The sequence below is a fragment of the Equus caballus genome, chromosome 28 (assembly GCF_041296265.1).
Source record: "Equus caballus isolate H_3958 breed thoroughbred chromosome 28, TB-T2T, whole genome shotgun sequence".
In the NCBI taxonomy this organism is placed as follows: Eukaryota; Metazoa; Chordata; class Mammalia; order Perissodactyla; family Equidae; genus Equus; species Equus caballus.
Window position 1 is genome coordinate 6,547,693 of NC_091711.1, and position 24,039 is coordinate 6,571,731.

The 24,039-nt window shown below is 36.4% G+C and overlaps 1 protein-coding gene across 4 annotated transcripts in view; it reads left to right on the plus strand.

Moving 5' to 3' along the window:
* Window positions 1-24,039, plus strand: part of TRHDE (thyrotropin releasing hormone degrading enzyme) — a 361,531-nt gene that overhangs the window by 198,540 nt on the left and 138,952 nt on the right. For all 4 annotated transcript variants that reach the window (XM_001488016.6, XM_023631426.2, XM_070253944.1 and 1 more), the window contains exons 4-5: window positions 5,036-5,190; window positions 8,064-8,177. In XM_001488016.6, the coding sequence (XP_001488066.3) occupies window positions 5,036-5,190; window positions 8,064-8,177 (269 nt within the window). The remainder of the gene's footprint in view (window positions 1-5,035; window positions 5,191-8,063; window positions 8,178-24,039) is intronic.

The following is a 24,039-nucleotide window of genomic DNA, read 5'->3' on the forward strand; positions in this document are numbered from 1 at the left end:
TAGTTTTTAGGATGGTAGTAATTAATTGAAAGCAAACTACTATGCATAATTTTATTCAAGATTTTCTTTAAATTTCTAAGTAAATTAGATTCTGAAACATTTGAGTTTTCTTCTGTTTTGAAGGCATATTAAAGAGTTATAGTTGCACATTTTAATGGCTCTAGCCTTATGACAAACTTATTTTTCAAAAATTAAAATAATTTAATTCATTATGACTAAATCTTACCTTCTTCGAAGTTAAGCCAAAAAACATTTCAATTACTGAAGTTTTTTTTAACAGCTTAATTGAGGTATGTTGGCGTGCAGTAACTGCACATATTTAAAGTGTATAACTTGCTGTCTTAAGATATGTGTACACCCATGAAACCATCAGCATCGTGAGCATATCCATCACCCCCACAGACCTCCTGTCACTCTCTTTTAGCCCCTCCCATCTTTGTCCCCAGGTCACCACTGATCTGCTTTTTGACCCTAGAGATTAGTTTGCCTTTTCTAGAATTTTATATAAATGGCATGAATTATGGAGTGTATATGTATATGTATTTTCTTCCTTTTTACTCACTGTAACTATTTTTGGGACTCACTTGTGTTGTTGCATGTATTGATCGCTCATTTCTTTTTATTCTGAGCAGCATTTTGTTGTATGAATGTACCACGCTTTATCCATTCACCCGTTGATGGACATTGGATTTATTTCCAGTTTTTGCCTATTGCAAGTGAAACTATTATGAACATTCATGTACAAGCCTTTAGATGGATATATGCTTCATGCAGGTGTTCTTAAACTATAACACTACCCTGATTCCTTGTCATGAAGACACAGAGCAGAGAGGTCCAGTTAAATCTCTCTCAGTGGCTGCTAGAACAAACTCCAAGTTTCTTCAGTACTTCGTTATAAGGTTATTACGTGTGTAGGAGTATAATCTAAACTTTTGTTACTTTCTCTTTTGTTCCTTCTGCCATCCATAGACATGGTTCCCTATGTCTATCTCCATCTCTATTATAAAGCCTGCCTGGGTCTGAGAAGCTGCCGCCTACTGCTCTCCTCCATTGTCAATCACTTTCTCTGAGTCTGGCTCCATTCACTGAAGTTCCTTGTCTGGTTGATGTATGGACTTGTTATCAAGCCTGACTTATGTGCCCTCAGACCTCTGGATACCAAGATATAACCAGCTGCCTGCCTGGCTCACCACTGCCTGATGTCTTCAGCACCAACCTTCAGCTGCCTCCTCAGTGTACCTGCATATGCTACTAGCCAAGCTTTTGATCTCCGATGACTGCCCCCTCAGTTTACCTTCTCCTTTGTTCTAAACTCCTAGACTCCTCATCTGACCATTTCTGGAGTCTTCTCTCTGTGCCATTTGAGCCAATCCAAATCCCAGGGTGTGGTCTGATTTACTCACTTCATCTTGGGGACCTGCCTAATCTGGGCTCATAGAGTACTCTAGCATACAGGAGTGTCTCTGCTTGCAACATGCTTGGGTCCAAAGCATTATCTTTATGTCCACGTAGTCCTACAAGTAGATGACACCAGGTATGCTACTGCTGTTGCCATCTGCTGGTAGCAGGCAGAGTTGACACAATGTTCCATGGCTTAGTGTATTCATATTGAGGGGAGGTCTCAAGTTAAAATCTTAAGTAGAAGGATGTCTATCTGTTATTTACTTGCAATTTGTACCAATTCTTGGATCTACATTCTTCTTCTTTATGTGCTTCAGCCACACCAATCTTCCTTCTGTTTGTCTGATATGCTGCTCATATTCCCTCCTGAGGGCTTTTGTATCTGCTGTCTCCCCTTCTTGGAACACACTTCCACAGAGATTCAAACAGCTGGCTTCTGCCATTGCTGACATCTCAGGTGCAATGTGAGTACCTTAGAGAGGCCTGCCATGATCAGGCTACAGCCGCCCCACCCACCAGTCCATCACTGTCTTACTCTATTATATTTTCTTTGTAGAATTTATCACTTTCTAAATTCCTTTCATTTGTCTATTACTTGTTAATTGACTTCCTCCTCCTACACACATCCACATATGAGTATAAGAGCCATGGGAACAGGGAGCAAGGAGCTTGAAGGACAGAACAGTGCTTTTATTGTGCAAAGGAGATGCTCAGCCAATACAGTCCTTCTGTCTGCCTGCTGAAGTCCTCTGTGTCTTTGGAGTCCAACTCAAATACTCTCTCTTTCAAGAACCTCTCCAACCACATTTGTTTTCTCTCTCTTTCACAGCATTTTTCATTCTTTCTTTATTTCTTGTGTTAAGCCGTCCTGTCTCCATTTTTAGTTTAAAATGTAGCAGATACAGGGACCATACTTGACATTTTAATATGCATTTCAGACTTAAGGACACAGTGAATGCTGAGAAGATGTTTGTCAAAGTCTTAAATAAATGAAAATCAACCATATTATAAGAGCATTGACTATTTTGTTCTTTTTCTTATTATGAAATATTTAAAACAAACAGAAAAGAATCAATAATATTACAAATAATACGCATGTACCCATCACCTGCTTTAAAAAATTAAAATTAAAGACATTTGAAATCCCTTGTGTGACTGTGTGTAATATGGTGATTTATAAAAAATATATATTTGGTCAAATATATATAAGGAATATACATTTGGTCTTTGTCTATGGTTCCTGGCTCACAGCTCACAAAACCCTTAGAATTTCCTAAGTGATGAGAGCAATAAAGTTCTCTTTTGTTAATGTGGTGACTTTTGAAACTAACTTAAGGATGGGAGCTGGTTGCCAGGGGAAACAACCATGTGACTAGAAGTTTGGAACTTTTAGTCCCACGCACTGAGCTCCATGAATTGAGTTCAGTCACCAATGGCCAGTGATTTCATCAATCATGGCTGTGTAAGGACGCCTCCATAAAACCCAGAAAGGACGGGGTTCAGAGAGCTTCCAGGTGGGTAAACACGTGGAGATTTGTGGAGAATGGCCCCTGGAGAGAACATGGAAGCTCTGCGCCCTTTCCCCATACTTTGCTGTATGCATCTCCTCTATCTGGCTGTTCCTCAGTTATATCCTTTTATAAGAAGTGATCTAGTAAGTAAAGTGGTGATCTAGTAAGTAAATGTCTCCCTGAGTTCTGTGAGCCACTCTAGGAAATTAATCAAACCTGGAGAGGAGGTCGTGGAAATCTCTAATTTACAGCCAGTTGGTCAGAAATACAGGTAACAACCTGGGACTTGCATTCGACATCCTGAGTTGGAGGGGGTAATTTGAACCTCCAGTTTGTAGCTAGTAGTTCAGAAGCATAGGAAACAACCTGAACTTGTGACTGGCATCTGACATGGTTCGGGGGGAAGTCTTGTAGGACAGAGACCTTAATCTGTGGGATCTGATATCTCCAGGCAGACAGTGTCAAAATTGAGTTGAATTCTCAGACACGCTACTGGTGTCCAAGAATTGCTTGCTGATGGTGTGGGAAACTACCCCCCCAACCCCAAGGTGAAATTGGGTCTGGGAACCCAGAAGACCATTCCTCATCCCTTTTTCCTTCTTTCTTTCCTGAAGCCATCACGATTCTGAATTTGGTGTTTATCATTCCTAAATGTGTGTGACGGTATGTGTATTATACCACTGCTATCTGTTTGGGGATGTGTGTGCATGTGTGAGTATCCGTTTACAACATATGATATAATTCTGTTTAAAGTAGTATAGGTTAGGGTCACTTTACATCTTACTTGCTCTGTCTACATTATATTTTTCAGATTATCCATGTTGATACATGTAGTGTTAGAATCTAGCGGTGAGATCATTTATTTCATTTACTGTATAGTATTCCTTTATACTATTATTTCAGTTTCTTGCTGATTATCTTGATGAAAGGCATTTGGTTTTCCATTTTCACTCTTACAAACAATATTGAAGTAAATATTCTTGTTCCTTTTTTTTTGGCACCCTATTAAATTACTCCAGGGGTTAGATTGGGAAGTCAAACTTCTCAGTCAGGGGCTGTAAACTTTACTGTGATTCAGAACAAGTCCTAGAGCTGGGCTGCCTGGGCTCAAATCCCTAGTCCGTGCTTGCTGGCTTTCCCAGGAAGCAATGAGCTCCGGCAGTGTTCAGCCCTTCTCATGCCTTCCCTCAGCCCTGGCACCAGGCAGTCAGCTTGGCTCAGGTCCCTTGGTCTCTGGCGGATCCTGCTGGGGCCAGTTCCCAGCTGCCACTGCCCGTGGAGCCAGAAGCCAGCAGGCCTGTGACTTCATATGCAATCACGACTTCACATTTCTGATCCATGGAGAGGTTTATTTTCAAGGCTGCAGATATTTTTTAGTTTTCCCTTTTGTTATTTTATGTATCACCACTACGTGTTTGGAGCAAAGGGAGTGCATCAAAGCATGAACTGACCGTGTCACCTCAACCAGAAGTTGATAATACTCCTACGAGCTTTTAAAAGAAGCGCCAATCTTAGAGTCATCTAATCATAGATTTTTGGAGCTGGAAGGGATTTTAGAGATAATGAAAGCCAATAACCTTATTTTATGGGTGAAGGAGTTGTGGTCTTGAGAAATTAAGCGATTTACCAATGTCATATATCTAGTTAATGGTGGAGGTGGGACCAGAACCGACGCCTGCGGATTCTCTCAATAGTCCTTTTGCCACTCCATCCACTATTATAATTTTCTCTATAAGCTATATTTACATGGGACATTTTATTTTTAAAAGAACTCAAAAAATAAATTAGAATTTAAGCAATTAGGAAAATATCACATTTTAAACTGATATAAAATGTTTTCTCTTGAAAAGTATTGATGTAAAAGTACAGTATTTACTGCATTGAGCTGGATCTATTTTCATTGGAAGGTACAATGCCTCTTGATTGTAGAGTCCTGCTGCATTTGGTTTTCTTGACTTTCTGAAGCTTATTAGGATGGGCCCATCAATAATGGTGCCAATGCTTCCAGCCTTCTACAGCGCTGGGTCTGAAAACGAACAGGGGTGAATGGACTCTCTTAGGATATGAATTTAGGATCTGGTATACCTGTTAAAACCTTTGGAATTATTTTATTCTATTTCTAGATCTTTTAGCTGTGCCTAAGCATCCGTATGCTGCTATGGAGAACTGGGGACTAAGTATTTTTGTGGAACAAAGAATACTGCTGGATCCCAGTGTTTCATCTATTTCTTATTTGCTGGATGTCACCATGGTCATTGTTCATGAGATATGTCACCAGGTACGAGAAAAAGATCAGGTGTAAGTATAATTGCAAACTGTTGAGAATGTAGACTGATTTCAGATGCTTAGATTAGGGAGTAGATTATTATACTCCCAATTAAGTTTTAATTATATAGAGAGAACTGTGTAGTTCTTTCTGGAAGATATGTTGTTTTTCTAAGATGACAGCTCAAACAAATGCAGACACACTGATCATATTGAATAAGCAACTGTCATTCATTTAGTTGGGAGTGAGATGGCACCCAGCAGCCTCTTTGAAGACCCTGGCCAGTCAATATGCCTTGTCAACCTTGCTTTATTTTCTTGTGATTATTGGTGTGTATATGTGGTAAGCACAGAGATGGCAATGATTTATAGCCTTGCTGCAAGATACAGCTGACTTTTGTGTATGTGTCAAAATTTGCTTTTGCTGAAATCAATTTGTTATTCCCCTTTTCCCATCACACAGACACTTAGGAAGTCTTTCACTAACTTATCCATAGACTTTCTGTTCTCAGATGATTGATATTTTTTTGTCTTGGCATGTTCAGAAATTCATATGTAAATTAGCCAACTTTGTAATGAAACTAAGATAAAATTAATTTCATTTTGATTTTATGCACTTTCTTACAATGAGTGGAAGGTGTTACAGAGATTTTTCAATGCTTGTTTGAATTTTGATTCTAGAGAAAAAAAACCCCTGAAAAATAAGTATTCGTACTAATAGAAAGCAATACCTGTCCTGGTTACCAGTAACTATGGATAGTTTTTAAGTTAAAATACCGGAAATCTCATTGCGATGCTGTATAACTTCAATTGGTTATGAATCCAAAACCTTTTTAAAAGGCTAGAAAAACTTAAGAAAGAAAGATGTGGAAAATGCTTTCAGTGAAAGAAGGTGAACTATTAAATGCTAATGATGAATACTGACAATGATAAATTGGCACAGGCCCTGTGACCATTCACCTAAGTGTCCACCTTCTGCAGTGGACCTGTGAGATGTTTCTGCCTGTCATGCTGGCCAGGCTGGGCGTGTGTTTCTTGCCTAAGAAACTTACAGGGATCCATTGCAGATAACTACTCCTCTGCTGTGCTAAAGAGAAGGTTTCCATCTAAACCTACAATTCTTTGAGAGAAAAGCGGCTTCCTTTTGAATGTTCCTGGAAACAAGTTACATGTATAGTTGAAATAAGAGTACATGGGTAACGCTATCATTGTTCCCAGCACTGGATTCCACTGGTTCCATATTCTGAGGTGCTTTCTTAGAGCTTAGTAGTGCTGGGCTACTTACCAGGAGGAGAACGAGAAACACATGATAATTTCCACTGTCACTGACAAATTATTTCCTACATTACCCTCTCTCTCCGCCTATTTATTGTCACAATTCTTAAGGCAGCCTTTCAATTTAAAGGAGAAACATGCATTTTTGATAAAGAATAACAAATATTTTAAATATCATTTATTTTGTATCATCACTGTATTCAGGGTTGTCTCGTATTTGTATTTCAATTAGAGATCTTTTTAAGTGAAACTTTATCTTTGATATTGAAATGTTCAGTTAGTTGCCAAGCTCTTTACTGCAGCTCCTAAAGCTATAGGTGATCTGATACTTGGCTGCCTTTTCCTCCCGTTTCTGAGATAACTCATTCCCACTTAGGGTCTTCACACAGGGCTTACTTATATATGCTTGGAGTCCTCTTGCCCAAGGCTTTGTTATGGTTGACTTCTTCTTATCTTTAAAGTCTGAGCTCAAATGTCACCTACTTAGAACATCTTTGCTTTTACAATGTAAGATGGCCCCTCCCCATTCTTATCACACTGTATTAGGATTTGAAATTGCATTGTTCATTTGCTTATTTATTTTCTATTTTCTAGCTCACCTTATCTTCCCTACTTCCACAATAAAGTGTCAGCTGCATGAGAAGGCACATTATCTGAATTTTCATCATTGAATACCAAGTCTTTAGGATAGCTTTTGGCATGTAATGCATTTTTTTTTTAAAGAAAAAAGAATTCCTTTAACTTTTTGCTGAACAAACAAGGATTTCAGAGTGATGCATCATGATCCAAGAAAAACATCAGTTAAAAATTACTTTGTTTTTCATGAAGGAATCTTAGAGATTTTTTCAGTTCAACCCCTCATTATCACAGAATCGTGGAGAGCCAGATGTGGAGCATCTTGAAAGCCCTTAGTTCCTTTAGTGACCAGTGTCTTCTCTGAATTGCCTCTGCCACTAGAAGGCGAGGCTTCTGATGAGTCACACACCACCTTCCGAGGAAGTGTTTTCCATCTTCAGCCATCTCGGTCTGCTAGCAGGTCCTGATTTGTTCCTCGTAGGGCCGCAAGACACAAGCCTTTTCCTCTTCTGCACGCTAGCCTTTCAAATATTTAAAGACAGGTGTCATCAGTTTTTTCTCTTGAGTCCTTTCTTCTGCAGGTTAAATATTCTTTTTGTATTCCTTGATCATTTTTTTTCTCTCCAGAGCCCAGTACATAGTTGTACATCCTAGTTGCGGGTCATTCTACTTCTTCTATGTGGGATGCTGCCACAGCATTGCTTGATGAGCGGTGCATAGGTCTGCACCCAGGATCTGAACTGGCAAACTCTGGGCCACTGAAGTGGAGCGCGTGAACTTAACCACTCAGCTACGGGGCCGGCCCTCCTTGATCATTTTTTTCTTGTTCTTCCTTGAATGCATTCAGAAAAAACTAGTCTCACTCGAGTAGTCAAATAAATCAGTAGTCTTGCTACAACACATTTTAAGATCACAAAATCAGTTGGAGAGTGAATTCCAGTTATGATAATCGTGGTTTAATAAATTTAATTTTAGATAAAATAACTCTGGGATAGATTTGGTGTCATCTGATGGCCATTCATTTTGTCGCTGCAGTGGTTTGGTGACCTCGTGACTCCCGTGTGGTGGGAAGATGTGTGGCTGAAGGAAGGTTTTGCACACTACTTTGAATTTGTTGGTACAGACTACCTCTACCCGGGCTGGAACATGGTACGTCACTTTTGATTGTTTAGAACTCCCAGTGAAAGGTTGAACTGGTGTTACACTGGGCTTATATCATCACCAGAGGTGAGTGAAAATACCAAATAGTGCGTGAAAAAAATTAGATAGCCAATAAAGAAAAAGTAACCAAAATTTCAATGGTAGTATTTTGAGTTTTGTTTGATTTATTAGATTTACTAGATAAAGTCTGCTTATTTATAAGTTGATTTCAAAATGCTACAACTTTTCTAAATAGAAATATTTTGGATTGTAGCGTTTGATAACAAAGACAAACTATCCTTTAAAATAGAGATGGCAATAGTAATTAGTAAGTAATGTTTTAAGTGTATAGGATATTTCAATATTTAGAAAATGAGAACTTAGTATTTCTTCAATGTGATGAAACCAAAAATTAGCCAAAATATCTCATGCATTATTATTTTAGATGTACTTTAAGATTAAACGACTTAATAAGATGTCATTAACTTTATGGAGAGGTGTGCATATGATACGCATACTTTAGGAACACACCTGCACATCTGAACCTGAGGCTCTAGAGCATCCCAGAAGAAAAAGTGGAGGGAGGGCATGATTTTTATATGTCTTTTAATATGTTTTTCATTTTATATAAGCTTCTATTGATCAATAAGTGACTATATTATTATTAAATGGAACCCAGAGTATATGCTGTTTTGAAACTCGAATTTTAAATTTATTTTAAGTGGTACTATGTCAAAGTGGCAAAGTACCAACGGTTATCAACTGCCAGAAGCTCAAATTTCACCTGTGATATAGCTTAGGGGATCATATATATTTATTTTACATTGCTCATTTTTGGTGTTTAAATTACTAATAATAAGTGGTTATCTGACTATCCATCATGATTATAAGTATGATTTGAAGAGTATTTAAACCAAGGTGAAATATGAAGATATCTGTAAGTCAGGATATAACTTCTCTACTAGAAATTCAAGCAACTTCTGCTGGGTAAAAAATGTGATGTTACATATCTCACAGAAGAATTGTCACAACAGTAATACCTATCAGTATGTTTTAATTACGTTTATGCAGTTCTGTCTATGTTTTATAAAGGCAACATGGTTCTTTTGCACAAATGTATGAGACAATTTTAGTTAGCTTTCTGTATCTAGGTATGTATGTGTATATGATAAATTTTTTAAAATTTTACTTAACTGTTTTATCATGGCATTGAAATTAATTAAAAATGCCTTTAAAGAACTTTGAAGAAAAATTACCAATACCATGCAGTATCAATTATTTAAAGTACTCTTTAACAAATGTGAAATTTTAAAACTGAAATGTTTAAGGATATTGAAATACTTCCAAAAATACCTTTTGGTTTTTAGATGACTTTCAACCAACTTCGTTTAGCATTTTCATTATGCTGGGGATTATTACTGATTTATAATTTCATTATGTTTCGATATTAAAAGATGTCCTTATTACAAGTGACATGTTACTCATATAGGTAAGCTTTTTTTTTTTTAGCTCATTTAGTTATCTATGATAAAATCCTTTCTATTCATCGTTATGAGAAATACATCTTGGATTAAAAAGTAATCAACGGGATTATACATGGGGTGAAAACTGACAGCTTTTGATGGTGTTAGCGTAGCAATATATCCTAAGTTCCAATGTGCTGATCCTGCATTTCATCTTTGGATAATTTTTTATATTCCTTCTTCATTTTTATCAGTTAAATTATAGATGTGGGCCTTCTGGAGGACGTTTTTTAAGAGGTATTGAAAGTGAACACAGAGTGTAAATAACATGTGGGACTCTGTCCTTAATAGAACACAGATCATGAGCTGGAAGTATAGAAACCTTGGTGTAGTAAGATAGTAGGTTTTATTTCTTATAAATCCCTATATTTTACAATTAAGAAATGGGAATTAATGATAGCGTAAGTACAGTGACACAGAAGGTTAGCCCTGTTAAACTAAGAAATGAAAGATTAAACTCCAGCACAATTAATTAGGCAATGGTGAGGAGGAACAGGGGTTAGTCTGATGTCTCTTTATGTTCAGATTGTAAAGATTATAAATGCTTTCTGAACTCTGATTGTTTTTTCTTTTTAGTAACTTCATTTGTCTTGTAGTGTACCTCAATATACTAAATTCATAAAATCTATAAGAAGAAACTCTAAACAAATTGTTCTTCCGTATATTATTAATATCTTCTTTGCAAACAAATTTTTAAGACTAAGTTAGCCACATAAATAAGAGAGGGCAGTAAGTGACTTTGAGGCTCTGCCAGCACTATTTTTCAAAATGGCATCAGCAAGAGTGAAAGAAATACTAGAAAGAACAAGAGTGGCGGCTGTGTCAGCAGTAACTCACACTATTGTGATGTGCACAGAAGCCTGCCCAGGAGTGCAAAGCCTAGCGTCACTGGAGCTTTGCCTGAAATAGGAAAACTAGAAGTCAGGCTCGTGTCAGGAGTAAAGAAATTCAGGAGGCTGACCTCTTTTGCTTCTAATCTCAAAAAGAGTGCTTTTATCGTTTTTAGACACCAAGGCTCAAGCACTGAAATACAATTTCAATTTGCTAGAGAGATTACTATGACAATCTACCCTCAGTGGAGTGGCAATAAAGAAGCTAGAATTACATAGCACTGTTTGGGAAGATCTTGTTCTGATTTAGGCCAGGGTCTTGCTTAGTCTGCTTAACTGTTAGTAAAATCTCAGGGTGTGTGAGTGTGTGTGTGCGTGTTTGTGTGTGTGTTTTCAGAGTCAGTTTCTGACACAGAAGTAATTGGTTTTTACATTAGGCACACTACATGGAATAAAAACTATTATGGTAGTTTTGTTCCCAAACAAACTAATCCAGTTTACCATTTTATAGATATGGAGCTTTACAGGTAGTATGATGTAAGGTCAGGGAAATGGATGGAAAGAAGAAATTTAGATTCCAGGAAAGGCATTTCACTTCTCTGACTCATCCTGATCACTTGAAAAATGGGACAACTGTTCTGACTTAGCAACCTCACATAATTTTTGTGAAGACAACATAATTTGAAAGGTCTTTGAAATGTATGAATTACTATGAAAATGTGAATAGGCATTGTGGACCTGGAAAATGAACGCTCCGTTAGAGAGATGCATTAATTTTATGTATAGGTGCCCTAGCATTTCCAACCCCAGTGATCTTTTTGACATCCTAGATTTATAACAATTATGTATAGATTACAAAATAATTTCTATAATCTGTGTAACTAGACTCAGTCTCACCAAATCAATTCTTAGCTATACTGGCAGTGTGGACTATTCTGTAGGAACATGTGTCTTATGTAACGTTTCATTTATCAAACAGAAGCATATAAGATCATCAGAAGGAACTTCTTCAGCTCAGGGCTAAGGATACATTTCATGGGGTGAGTAGTCCTTCTGCTTGATGTTATTTGATCGAAGTTGACTGTTAGTGACAACATTATTAGATGGGTGCCATTAGATGGATACTACAGTACGCCATTGAAGGCAGTTATACTAAATCATACCGTATTTTCTCAAAAAGGAGAAAAAAACAGGCTCATGCAACATAGTTACTGTTCTTCAACAATTTTTGATTATTTGGATTTGAAAAAGTCTACGATAAAAGAGTTTTAATACAGGAAAAGGATTCGTAGTAAAATGCTACTATAAAGAACTCATTATTTTACAGACCTGGTGCTGATGCAGGCAAAATCACATTAGTTGTGCATATTGCACAGGTTTTCATTATAATTTATATCTGTATCGTAGGTGTGTCCTTTAGTTTCCTGAATGTAGCGTTGCAAGGATGTGCTACCATAATGGGAATTATTAAACATGAGTGTATGTTCTTTTATTAAATGAACTGGGATGCTATGGTGCTTCACACAGCAATAACTATGTGCTGATAAAGTATGCAGACTGGAAATTCTCTCTAAATTTTTATGAGGACACATACTTGGCATAAAGATAACTATTAATGGAGAATCATGCAAGTAAAACTTCATTATGCCGAATACTTAGGATATCTGAAAGTATATTGTCCGAAACCTTGATAAATATTCTCAGTTGTCTCTGTCCTGGGAAGGACTAAAATAATAAAAATGAATTCTACCATTAGACTCAGTATCATTTTAATGTGTACAGCAAAACTTGCCTGCTAAATTTAACAGGCATTGCAATAAAATTATCTTTACTTTTTAATTTATTTTTATTCAAAAAGGAGTTGAGAAAATCATTGGTGAACTGAAATAGATATAGAGTTTATTGAGGTCAATGTTTTTTCCGGTTTAGATGTAAAGATATATTGTTTTATCATCCTAAATAATAATAAACACTCTACTATTCAGAGAGGGGGAAACAGAAAAGTAGGGAGAAAAAAATGTTGGTTTGGGTCAATATTTTACTTGTTCAGTTGTTCATTTCTTACGTCCATCATTGAGTTAATGTCTGTAGGGTAAATACTTTCACATCCTTTCCAAAGTTAGTTAACACATGTTTCAACAATAGTTGGTATATTGGTACTGTTGACTATAATTCATCAATATCAAAATATATTTTTTCCCAGGAGAGTTATGGGGTCAGACAGAGACAATTTGGAAATAAATATTCATTTTAGACTTTCACCTTATAAATACTGAATGCCAGATAAATGTATGTATATATTCTCATGGTTTTCCATGTAGTTGTGCTTGTCTATTATGATCACAATCCATGTATAATATTCTAACTCCTGAGAAGTCAGTAAATTAGAAGGTGATCCAACTGTTTTTAACTGATTGATGATATTTTATTCTCAAATGACTGAAACATATTGAATGTGAAAAATTTAAAGGCTTCTTATGGCTAGTCCCAAGGCTCTGTGGTCTTTTTGATCCTGTTCAGTTGCTTAAAAGTGACATTTACATTGACAGACCAGAAGGAAAGTGGAGGGAGTGCCTGCCTTGGTCTCTCGGGGGTCATGGTCTTCAAAGGAACCGCTTCTTTGTGCTTCCCTGCACTCTGCCCTCCTCCTCCGTCCTCAAGCAATCTCTCTTTCTGCTGAAAACATAGAGGGTTTTTTAAAGAATAGAAAAACTTTTTTTTTTTTTTCTCATTAGAGAGGAGCTTAGGTGCTGTAGCCCTCTAATCTGGGAGAAATGGTTGCTTTTTCCTAGCCTTAGTGGTCAGAGCACTCTTGGGCATTGGTGGAAAATAGGCGAGGAAATAGGTGGAAAACAGAGACAGGAAAAGTGCATAGAGGGAGGAAGAGCTGCAGTGAGAACAGCAGCGATGCCCTTAAAGGAAATGGTCTCGCGCACCGTCTGGCCTCTGTTAAACATAGCAGGGCTTCTGATGTGCGTATGCCCAGTGCACTGGGGATGAGACCCCCTCAGAGAGTGTGCACACTGGGATAGTCCAGGAAGGGTGTCAGTGTTCAGAAGCAGGCCAGAGACTGGAATTCTAACCAATGGTGCCCGAAGAGATATGAAGAATTTCCAGCAAGGAATAACCGGGCAAACAGGAAGTGCACCTGTCAGATATTAAGACACAGTAAAGCAGCTCTCACCAAGGCTAATACATTGACAAATTGTGTTTACACTGTTTTTCATTTTAAAACTAAGTCTGTGCTTTTACAAAATATCTTACTGATGTGCTAGTAGCTCAATTAAGGGCATCTATTAGAAAGAAGAGTAAGCCTGGGCAATCGTTTGTTATTTGTTGAAGTACATTAACTGATATAGAAGTTTTATGGCACAAATACACTTTTGAGGATAAAACTACAACTGAAGAATAGATAATACATTCATACCTTTGTTTTGTTTACACCTGTAATCCTTTTATAAGAATCAAGACTTTGGCTTCACAGCTGTTTGGGAGATGGAAGCTTTTGAAAATCCTGTTATCAAGGTGTGTTATCACAGTGTGTTGTCTCAGAACATGTAAATGTGCTCAGTTACTGCTTCAGATGGAAGACTGCTCTTGTTAATAAGATAGCTTTAGAAAGGGAAGAGAAAGCAAGTATAATTCATTACTACTCATATCTGTTCACATGTATCTCTACATATTCAGAGATGTGTCTGGGAGGTTTTCTTAGTTACACTACCTCACATTTTTTCCTATACAAATTTTTAAAATTTAAAACAAAGCTGCAAATTGAAATTTCAAGTATGTTCTTAAAGGATGATTTTTTTTTTCAAGCAAAGTCATTTTTTTCAGAAAGACACTAAGTGTTCCAGGTTTTGTATATTTTAAACTTTGAGATAAAAGACAAATGAGTATTCCCTTTGGAATAAAGTATTTCTTCTGAAGACCATGTTCAGGTTTTCAGGGTGTCAAGGTCTTTCCACATTTCCTTAGGAATTTCAAAGCAACGGATAATGACAGGATTAGGTACTTTCTGAGAAGAAAACTCTTACTGAAGTTGGAGCCTAATGGTAATGGAAGGCCGTCCTTTTGCATATCTAGAAATATTGCAAGGAAAATTAACCCATCCATTCCCTTCTCAAGTAAGAGCAGTTTGTACGCAAAATATTCTAACTTGCTAAAAATTGTCGGATATCACTTGATAAACAAAAAAATTGATAATGCCAAAAATTTATACCAAAATGATGAAATGTTCTGTTAGGCATCATTGTTCTGAAATGTATATTATTTGCGATAGCAGATTATACCACTATTTATGCTGTCCCCTTTACACCCCTGGTAAAAATGTTTATCTTTCTATAATATATGAATTGTTCAACATCTGATATTATTCAGCATTTTCCCAGATAGGTTAAACAGAATTTGCTTTGCAAAGCTTCTAACACAAACACAAACAAAAATGAAAGCTGGGGACTAAGATGACAACCAAAGAATGATTCATTAATTTTCTAATTACTAATCATCCTTTACCAGGCAGCTGTATGTTTTAAGACATTAGAACACAACTCATTTCTAAGCAAAGAGTGACTGTCTCAGTCCATAACACTTTATGGGACGTTTTTTTCCTTTTCATCAAGGTTACTTTAACACTGTTCAGATGTTACTAGACAAGTATGTCAGAAATGAAAGTAGTGAGTTCAAGTAATATGAATCAAAAAGTGCAAAAAGAGCTTCTTGTGAAGAGAAAGCAAAATAAAATAGAGCAATAAGATAATGTGAGGTTGATGATGATTTTGCCTCAATTACTCTAGTAACACTTGTAAGAATAAAGACATATCATTTACATTGTATCGTTAAACACTTTCCATATATTAATTCACTGTGAAATTGAGTTAGACATTCTGCTGGGTACCTTGAGAGTACACCTCTTTGTCATCATTTTCCTTAAGTCTGAAGAGTATGATAATGACTAAATCACCATGCAGTGCACCACGCGGGCAGCCCTCCCCAACTCAGAATCCGAAAAGACGATTCTGAGCAGAGCGTGTTTTGACACTGAGCTGAGTTCCCCTGTGGATCTACCCTTCACAAACTTAAGTAAGCCCTTTTGAAAGTATTCATGTCTTTAGCTTTTACTTCGCCCAGGGACTGATGAAATAAAATTCTTTCTAATGATTGGAGTGTCATCTTTTGTTGTATTTATGTCATATTTGTCTTTGAAAATTGAGATATGTGGGAATGCTTTCTTTTCTCTAAGAATCTGCTTCCAATACACTTGTGTCCAATTAATTCCTTTAATGGTTTTATTTTCTCTTCTCCAGATTTTATTTATAGTCTAGCAATGCCTTTCTGGAGTGCTGTTAACAGCATACTAGCTCAATAATCTTACAGAAGTGAGTTTGATGGATTGCTGCCACTTTTTTTGCCATTCCATTCAGTCATACATTTCACTCATTCTGGCTATTAATTCATTAAAAGAATTAGCAAGCACCTAAAATGAAGCATTTGCTTTGCAATTTTTGCGAAATAAACTTGATGGCATTAGCAGGGACCTGCTATATATCAGTTTCTTATGTGCACTCTATTTTATCTCTAGTGTGGTGGTTTCAGTTAGTCAATGAAGATAAATTTAGGATTGTTTTGGCTCTTAGTTGACCAACTATCCCTCTGTCAGAAGTTGCTCTGTTTACGGAGTAATTCAAAACGTAGATCCATAACCTCGATCAGACTGTTTGTATTCATAGACATATTTGGAAAATGAAATTTAGTGCAATAAGTCCACGAGGATTAGCCAAATAATGGAACAATATGAAAATTTAGCTACCTACTACTATTTTTATATTACATGGCTCAAACACGTTCTCTAATATTTACTCAGATTTACCTAGTTACAATAGCTATTTCTCTTCATTTAGACTTTGAGTAGCTTTCTGCTCAGTTAAGTTCTGCTTTTGAGTCCTGATCTTTCTCTAAGCTTCACAGCTTTGATTGGAAGATAAGTACTTTAAAGAGAAGATTTCTGTTCTTTTGGTTGTAGTGGTGGTGGTGGTGGTATGGTGGGATATTTTCATCTAAGTCTAATTTATTTCCAAAGTTGTCTGATTAAAGATAAGTTTAGGTTGATTGCTCCTTCAGAGCAAAACTTGGCATTAATTGCATTATCTTCCTAACTATCCACGTGATAGGTCCAGTTGGAAAGACTTTATGCAATGCACTGTCGAAGATGACTAAAAATGAAAACTCTTAGAACAAAGGTTTTTGCCTTACTTTTAAGACAATAAGGAACTTTTCTCAGAAACTTTGGCTTCTTTTGAGAGCTGACAAGTCATATCACTTCCCAGGTCTGAAAATAATTTGATTTATCACTACAAAATAATATATTTCTACTTGTTGCTAAGCATTTTGCTGGCATTTTTTAGACTGTAATTGACAAACTATTTCCAGAAATTAATCTAGATTGACTCTTTTATTTTTCGTTATTTAACAAGCATTTATTGGATGCCCATTAGAGACGGGGAGCACACCGTGAGTATGAACCATCAGTGCCCTGAAATCTCACAGATCTATTTTACCAGTTCAGTTTGATTATTTTTGTCAGGATCATGTTACTTTACATTTTCCTAAAAAAAAGTTCAATGTCTTTTTTTCGGCTTATCCAATGGATTAAATTTTTGACTATCTAACACTTGTTAGCTGCGTGGTCTTGTTTCTCCATCTTCAAAATATGTAGGAAATACCTGTGCTGTTTTGTCACAGGATAATTAAAAATCAAAGAAATTTTTATTCTTACTATCATTGCTACCAAAACTATTGTTACCGTTGGGTACTACTTAAGTGTAATGATATTACTTTTAGGGTCCAAAAATTGTTTTCCAGCGGAGTATATTGTGAATCACATATTAAAAATTAGCAAGAACAAATAAATTGCCCTCACATAATACTATTGAATACTATAATATTCAGACTATATAATACTATAATACATGCGCCTACTCAATTTCTGAATGATTTTCTAACGCTAATATTTCAATATTTTTTGCACTTTATAAATAGATTGCTGGTCCAGATTTTGCATTCTGAGTAGTAAATATTTTCTGTACTAATTTTACAGTCAATTTACAAATATAAAAGTTGCTTACTTTGAGATACAATCATATATAGGATCTGGGAATGAACAAGGAGCTTCCTTTCTGAACTGATTAACCTTCTGAGCCGTAAGCACTTTACGGGTTCTGGAGTGTTTGTTATGGGTTATTAAATCTTGAAAATTTACAATAATATAATGTTTTTATTTTCACATACAGACTTCTATGATATGGCAACAACTATAAAGTTTTATTAAGCTAGGTTATTTGATGAACTGACCATTTATATCACTAAAATTGAAGTTAAAGTACAAAAAGTGCATTACTTAGTAAATTGCATTCATCAAGTTAATAAGAATTTTGTTATAGAATTAGGGTCATTTGAATTATTATTTATTTCACAAATGAAAACAACATAAAATGAATTAGCCACTTAGTAACTATGTTAATAAATAACTCCTGGGAGTTGGTTAGCTTATCCGTGGAATTCTTCCAGACCTGAAGGGTATAAGAAAGTTTCCATTAGAATGTAAACAGAGATTGAATCTGTTTAAGATGATTAGTCAGTATGCATTTAAAAGTTCTCTGAATTTCATTTTATTAGTCAAGTATTATAGTACCTTGATTATTATTATTAATGTGCCTGCAAAACGTTAGAGACTCCTTGTGATGGATGTGAGAAAGAACTGCGTGAGGATCGTAAAAGATTAGCACGTTTGATTCTATTGAAATGTCTTATCAGCTTGTCAAAAATATTAAGCATAGAGATAGAGGAAAAGATTCTCATTGCTAAAGTAGGGACAGGTTTGTTGAAAAGATCAAGAAGCTATAATCTCTCAGAAACTTAAAATTTATGGAGAAGATCTTGAAGTGACATGGAAAGAGTGGGAATGGGTTCACATTAATCAGCAGAGGACAGGAAGCAAGTCTCCCCACTAACCAACACGCTTCCTCAGGTCATTACCTGTTGATTCCACCATCGCTTCTCAGCATTTACCCAAAGGATAGCATCTGAGAGGTGTTCAATAATAAAAGTCTGGCCAAAATTTAACAAAAAATTATGAAATTCAGGTCAAACAGATCATTTATTAAAGATTATAACAGTTTCCATATGTATATTAGGAACTCATTCACTGAATTAAAAAGGATGTTGAAGATTAAAAATATGTGAACCTACATTGTTTAAGTGTTTGATGGAAAATGGAGGAAAGGTGTCAAGAAATCTTAAAAGATGAAGAGAAACTAAATGATAGGAACATTTTAAGAGGGTTAAATGAAAGCACATGGCATATGGTGATTGTTCACAGTGATTTTTTGGGCTGCTAGAATCGGAATGAGCTATGTAATTAGACAATCTGTGCATAACTGTTACTGTGATTGACATTATTTGAAGCACATTCATGCTTGTTCTGTAAGACCCAGGATTATTATAATTAATGAAAACATGAGCGACTGATGGTAACTTCTGCCATATCAATATTGCTATATCTTTATGGTTCTTGAGTAAGTCTGCAAGAGGTTCAGAATTTGTTTGTATATAATGCAGTATATTTTGTGTTCCATCTTAGCATTTTCCCTTAGCTGTGTCACATCTCGGATAATATAAGGCATGACACATTCAAGCTTGGATGTTACAAACAAGACATAAGGCAGCCGAAGGATGTGGTCATTGAAGAGACTCAGATTTAATCCGCTCTCTTTTTGTTGCTTGTGTTGGAGAGCGCGGCAGTTCATGAACCTCGGTGCAGGGAGTTATTTGGGGTTATGAGAGGGTTCTAAAGTGATCCAAAATATTCTTATAGAAATGGAATTGCTTTTTTAGTTTATGCATTGATTAAGTCATCTTAGAACATTTGTGACTTGGCAGTGGATGAAATGTGATTGATAGTTAAAAGAAATAAGAACATATAGAACACATTTCAGTTACTCATTATGAAGCTTGTGTGAAATCACAGAATAATGTTGTATCAATAGAGATCTGCCTGGATGATTGTGTTCATGTACCACTTTCTGTAAAAAGTTATGTAAACAAACACAGAGGCGAAGTTTTCAGTGCAGTAGAGTGCTTGTTTCATTGTAGGCGCTTGTTTCATTGTAGGCGCTAATGGTGACTTTTAAAAATTATTCTTCTGTGCCTACTGTATATATGTGTGTTTACACAAGTTTGACTTTAATATGAATGGACTGCTTTAACAAGCTGCACATGAAAATTATTATTAACAACTTGGGCATGTGTATTTTAAACATGAGATTTTGAAATGTTAATTTTTAAAGTACATTGTTATATGGAAACAACGTTTATTTTCATTACCTCTTTAGTTTTATTTCATCTATCGGTATGATTTAGCTATCTATAAAATGTTAACTAATCAGCTAAATGATGATATAATATTTTGCAAGTAAATCTGGCCTTCAACTGAGTGAAGTTAAAATACTTTCAGACGTTTTAAAACTTTACAAAAATAGGATGAGAATATAAAGTTACAGAGTAAAATTCTTATGGTATTTTAGGAAACTTGGCGTCTAAATCATTTGTGACTTTTACAAACATGGCATTGTGTTATGTTTACAAAAGACAATAATTGCAAAGTTACAGAGATACCATATCACATAAATAAAACCTGGTGAATATTTTCCCCCAAGATCTTTGCTTTCCCCGTTTGAATTCTTGATCGTATTCCTTTGCTTTAAGCTGTGTTAAGATTTGACCAAGTCATGAAGAACAGGAGTGAAGAAGGCAAGCAGTGCAATGCTCGGTGTACCTGCGCCTCTTGGTCTCGTGTAAGCAAGGGGTTCTGATTAATGGTAATTCACGTGGCGTTTGTTTAACCTATGAAATCTTAAAATTCTTCATCTCGTGGTAGCATAAATTTCCAGAGAAGTAGAACATAAATGACATATCTTATTTCTCCTTTTTATGATGGATCGATTGAGGTTGAATCAACATGGTCATAGACACTGAGATCATTTTTACCCCTCACTATGCCTCTATTTTCTATAGTACTCTGTTTATGCTACTAATACTTCACCCATCAATAGCACTAATGAGTCTAATGAGACGTGCACGTGTCTGTCTTTCATATCATGATGGGAGCTGCTGGGGGCAGGGATTGCTTCCCAGTGGTGTTTGCATCCCCAGACTCTGACAAAGGACATCGCGTCTATGAAGCAATCAGTAAATACATGTGGATTAGATTGCATTGTTCAAACAATTTCCATCAGAGATTTTCATTGACTTGACTCCACTGATTAGAAAAGTGCCTTTATCTATATCCAAGAAAATATTGTGAACATTGAAAACTGTAATAAGACATCGCTTTAATCAAATGAAAATACCGAAAGAGGAAACATTTGCGTCTATTTGGGAGTCTATATGTGTATTACATACATATCTATACTTATGTCTATGTCTATAGTTATGTCTAAATCTACATTTAATTTATACGTTTGGAAATCCAAAGTAAATACTTTCTTGATCACTATTGATCATCATAAAATTGAACTAGATTATAGAGAAAATAATTGTACGATATTTTGTGATCACAAAGATAAAGCCCGTATTGTGTACTATTTGTACATAATTATGCAATACTGTCCTATTTTTTGTTTCCATTTGCTCCTCACTCTAGTCCACTTTCTGCTGTTTATTCGTAGTTATCTCTCTGATGTAGGCCTGGTGATGTCCCCTCTTAATTCTAGCTTCCCAGATTGGCAGAGAGGATCTGGAACGACTTTGTTCCTGTCTCTCCCTCTGTGCTAATAGCTAGCCATGAACCCCATTATACTCCCTGCCTTCTGCCACACGCAACTCGGTGGTCCCCAAATGGGCCACGCTGTTTCCAATCTCTGTGACTTTTCCTGGATATTTCCTTCTATCCAAAATGCCCTTTCCTGCTGCACCCTCCTAGAAAATGCAAATCATCCTTAAAGATTCAACACTATCAGTTCAGCTTTTCCTGCCTCCCCAGGCAGGACAAATCACAGCCTTCTCTGTGCAGTCACACCATATCCTGAGCCTACTTCCATTTCAATACAGCAGGTGGTGTTTTCGTATTTGTTTTCATCTTTGTCTCTCTCCTCTCCTTCTACTACTATAAAATCTTTGAAGGTCAGATCCATGTCTTTGTATCTCTTTATCCCCAGAACAAGGCATACCATCTGGATATAGCAGGTGCTCAATAAATATTTGTAGAACAAATTCTCTTATTTAATCTTCACAACCATGTATGTTTACAAATGAGGATGCTGAGGACTAAAAGGACTGAATTACTTGCTCCAGGTCATACCGCTAGTGAGCGGCGGATATTTTTCTTTCAGTCTAGACTCTTTCATCACTTTGCAACAGTGTGCCTGTCTCTTCTCCTAGGAATACCAGAAGAGCCATTTATGTTCAGACCCATCCTTGAGAAAATTGAGTTCTTGTGGCTGCTCTGATGTGACCACGTCTTCTCTGATGTGACCCATGTCTGCCCTGAGCAGTTTTTTTCTACTCTTTTCATGCCTATGAGCTCCACTCCACTACTTGAATTGGCTCAGGCTTGGCTCTCATCTTCTTCGTCTGGTTTGATGCATCTGACTTTCTTTGATCTTGATTCAGATTATTTTCTGATTCTTTTTCTTTCTTTTTTGATGACAGAATCAAAGTGTCTGCCTGGTATTGCTCTTCAATAAAATTAGTCAGCTTTCCTATGGGAACTTGCCGACAGCCCTACCTTTCCATGGTACTTCCTGTTCTCCAGCTCATCACCAATGACTATGGCTAGACCAGGCATATTCAATGTTAACCCTTCAGACCTAACATGTTGCAACATGTCTAAAACTGGTTTTTTTAGCTTGCCCTCCAAACCGAACATTTTACACTTCTCCATTTCTGTCCATAGCTTCCCCTTGCCTTGCCATTTTAGAAAAATTCCGTCAAGTCCAAAAGCCATGTAGTTATCGTTTAGTCTTTCCTCTCCATCATCCACTAAGGGAACCAAGGCATCAAGGCTTTGATGTCGGTTGATTTTTCATTCAAATCTATCACTCTGATTCAGCACTCCTTCAGCAACACCTTGTTCTAAAACATTATCACCTCACCGGCTGGTCACACCACAGCCGCTTCCTGTCTCCCGTCCCTACCTACAGCAGCCCACTGCATACCACAGATAAGTTAATTTTCCTGTGACACCGCTGTTATTATGTCATTATGCCTGCTGCTGCCTATTTATTGAGACCAAACTCTTCAACCTGATAAGTGAGGTTTCAAACAGAAGAACTTTTTTCATATTTCCTCTGCCTGGATTTGCCCTTTTTAGCTGCTTCCCCATTCATCTGAGTAAACCCTCATCCTTCAACAACCCACTTGAATGTCACATGCTCTGTAAAGCCTTTTGTGAACTAGTCATTTCATCCTTTGTGTTTTATAACATCCACCATGTTATAATCCAGCTAGCTGTTTTTCTTTCTTTCCCCTATATTTCCCCTTCCACTTTTGAGTTCTTTAAGGATAGGAACCAGACTGTGGTCATATATTTCTTTACCAAACACAGCACAATATTTAGCATAGAGTAGGAATTTAATACATATTGGTTAGATGAATGATAGAGTAACATAATGGTGGTTTTCTTCTTTTCTGTATGTTATTCTCAGCTCTGTGCATTTTACTCACACTTTCTTTTCTTTTATGAAAAACCTCTGCACTATTCTTCAAAAGTTCAAATGTAATATATTTTTTCTGAAAATAGTTCAATAAGGGGGCTGGCTCTGTGACCTAGTGGTTAAGTTCAGCGTACTCAACTTCACCTGTTGGGTTTCGTTCCCGTGTGTGGACCTATACCACTTGGGGGCCATGCTGTGGCAACCCACATACAAAATAGAGGAAGATTGGCATAGATGTTAGCTCAGGGAAAATCTTTGTCAGCAAAAAAAAAAAAAAAAAAGTAAAGAAAGAAGGAAAGAAGATAGCTCAATAGAAAATGATATATTCAATATAACTGGAACTGTTTCTATGTAGGCACACGTGCAGCAATTCCAAGAAGTCTCTATACTCAAGTGGGAGGATTCACTGTTACTGTTAACAGTAAACTTACTTAAACAGATTTCAAAGTTCTCCATTTTACCTTGTTATGCTGTTTTTTGAAAGTGGTAGAATGGCTTATCACCATGTCCTTAAAATAGGAACTAGAATGAAAACTAACTGTTGACTATGCACCGTAAATATATTATTCCCTGCATGCACGTACACAAATGCACACACAACTTTAAAGTTCCTTTAAGGATAGGTCAACTTCTATCTCTTCCATTAAATTTTCTGTGAATAATTCTATTTTATAGTACTTTTTTCTCAAAATTTCTTTGGCATTTCTAGTCTGTAAGAGAAAACTATTATTTTTTCATTGTGGACAGCTATTTTGTTTTATCTTTTATCTCACATCAAAGCCAGGATTTCTTTAACTTTGTTTTTAAACTT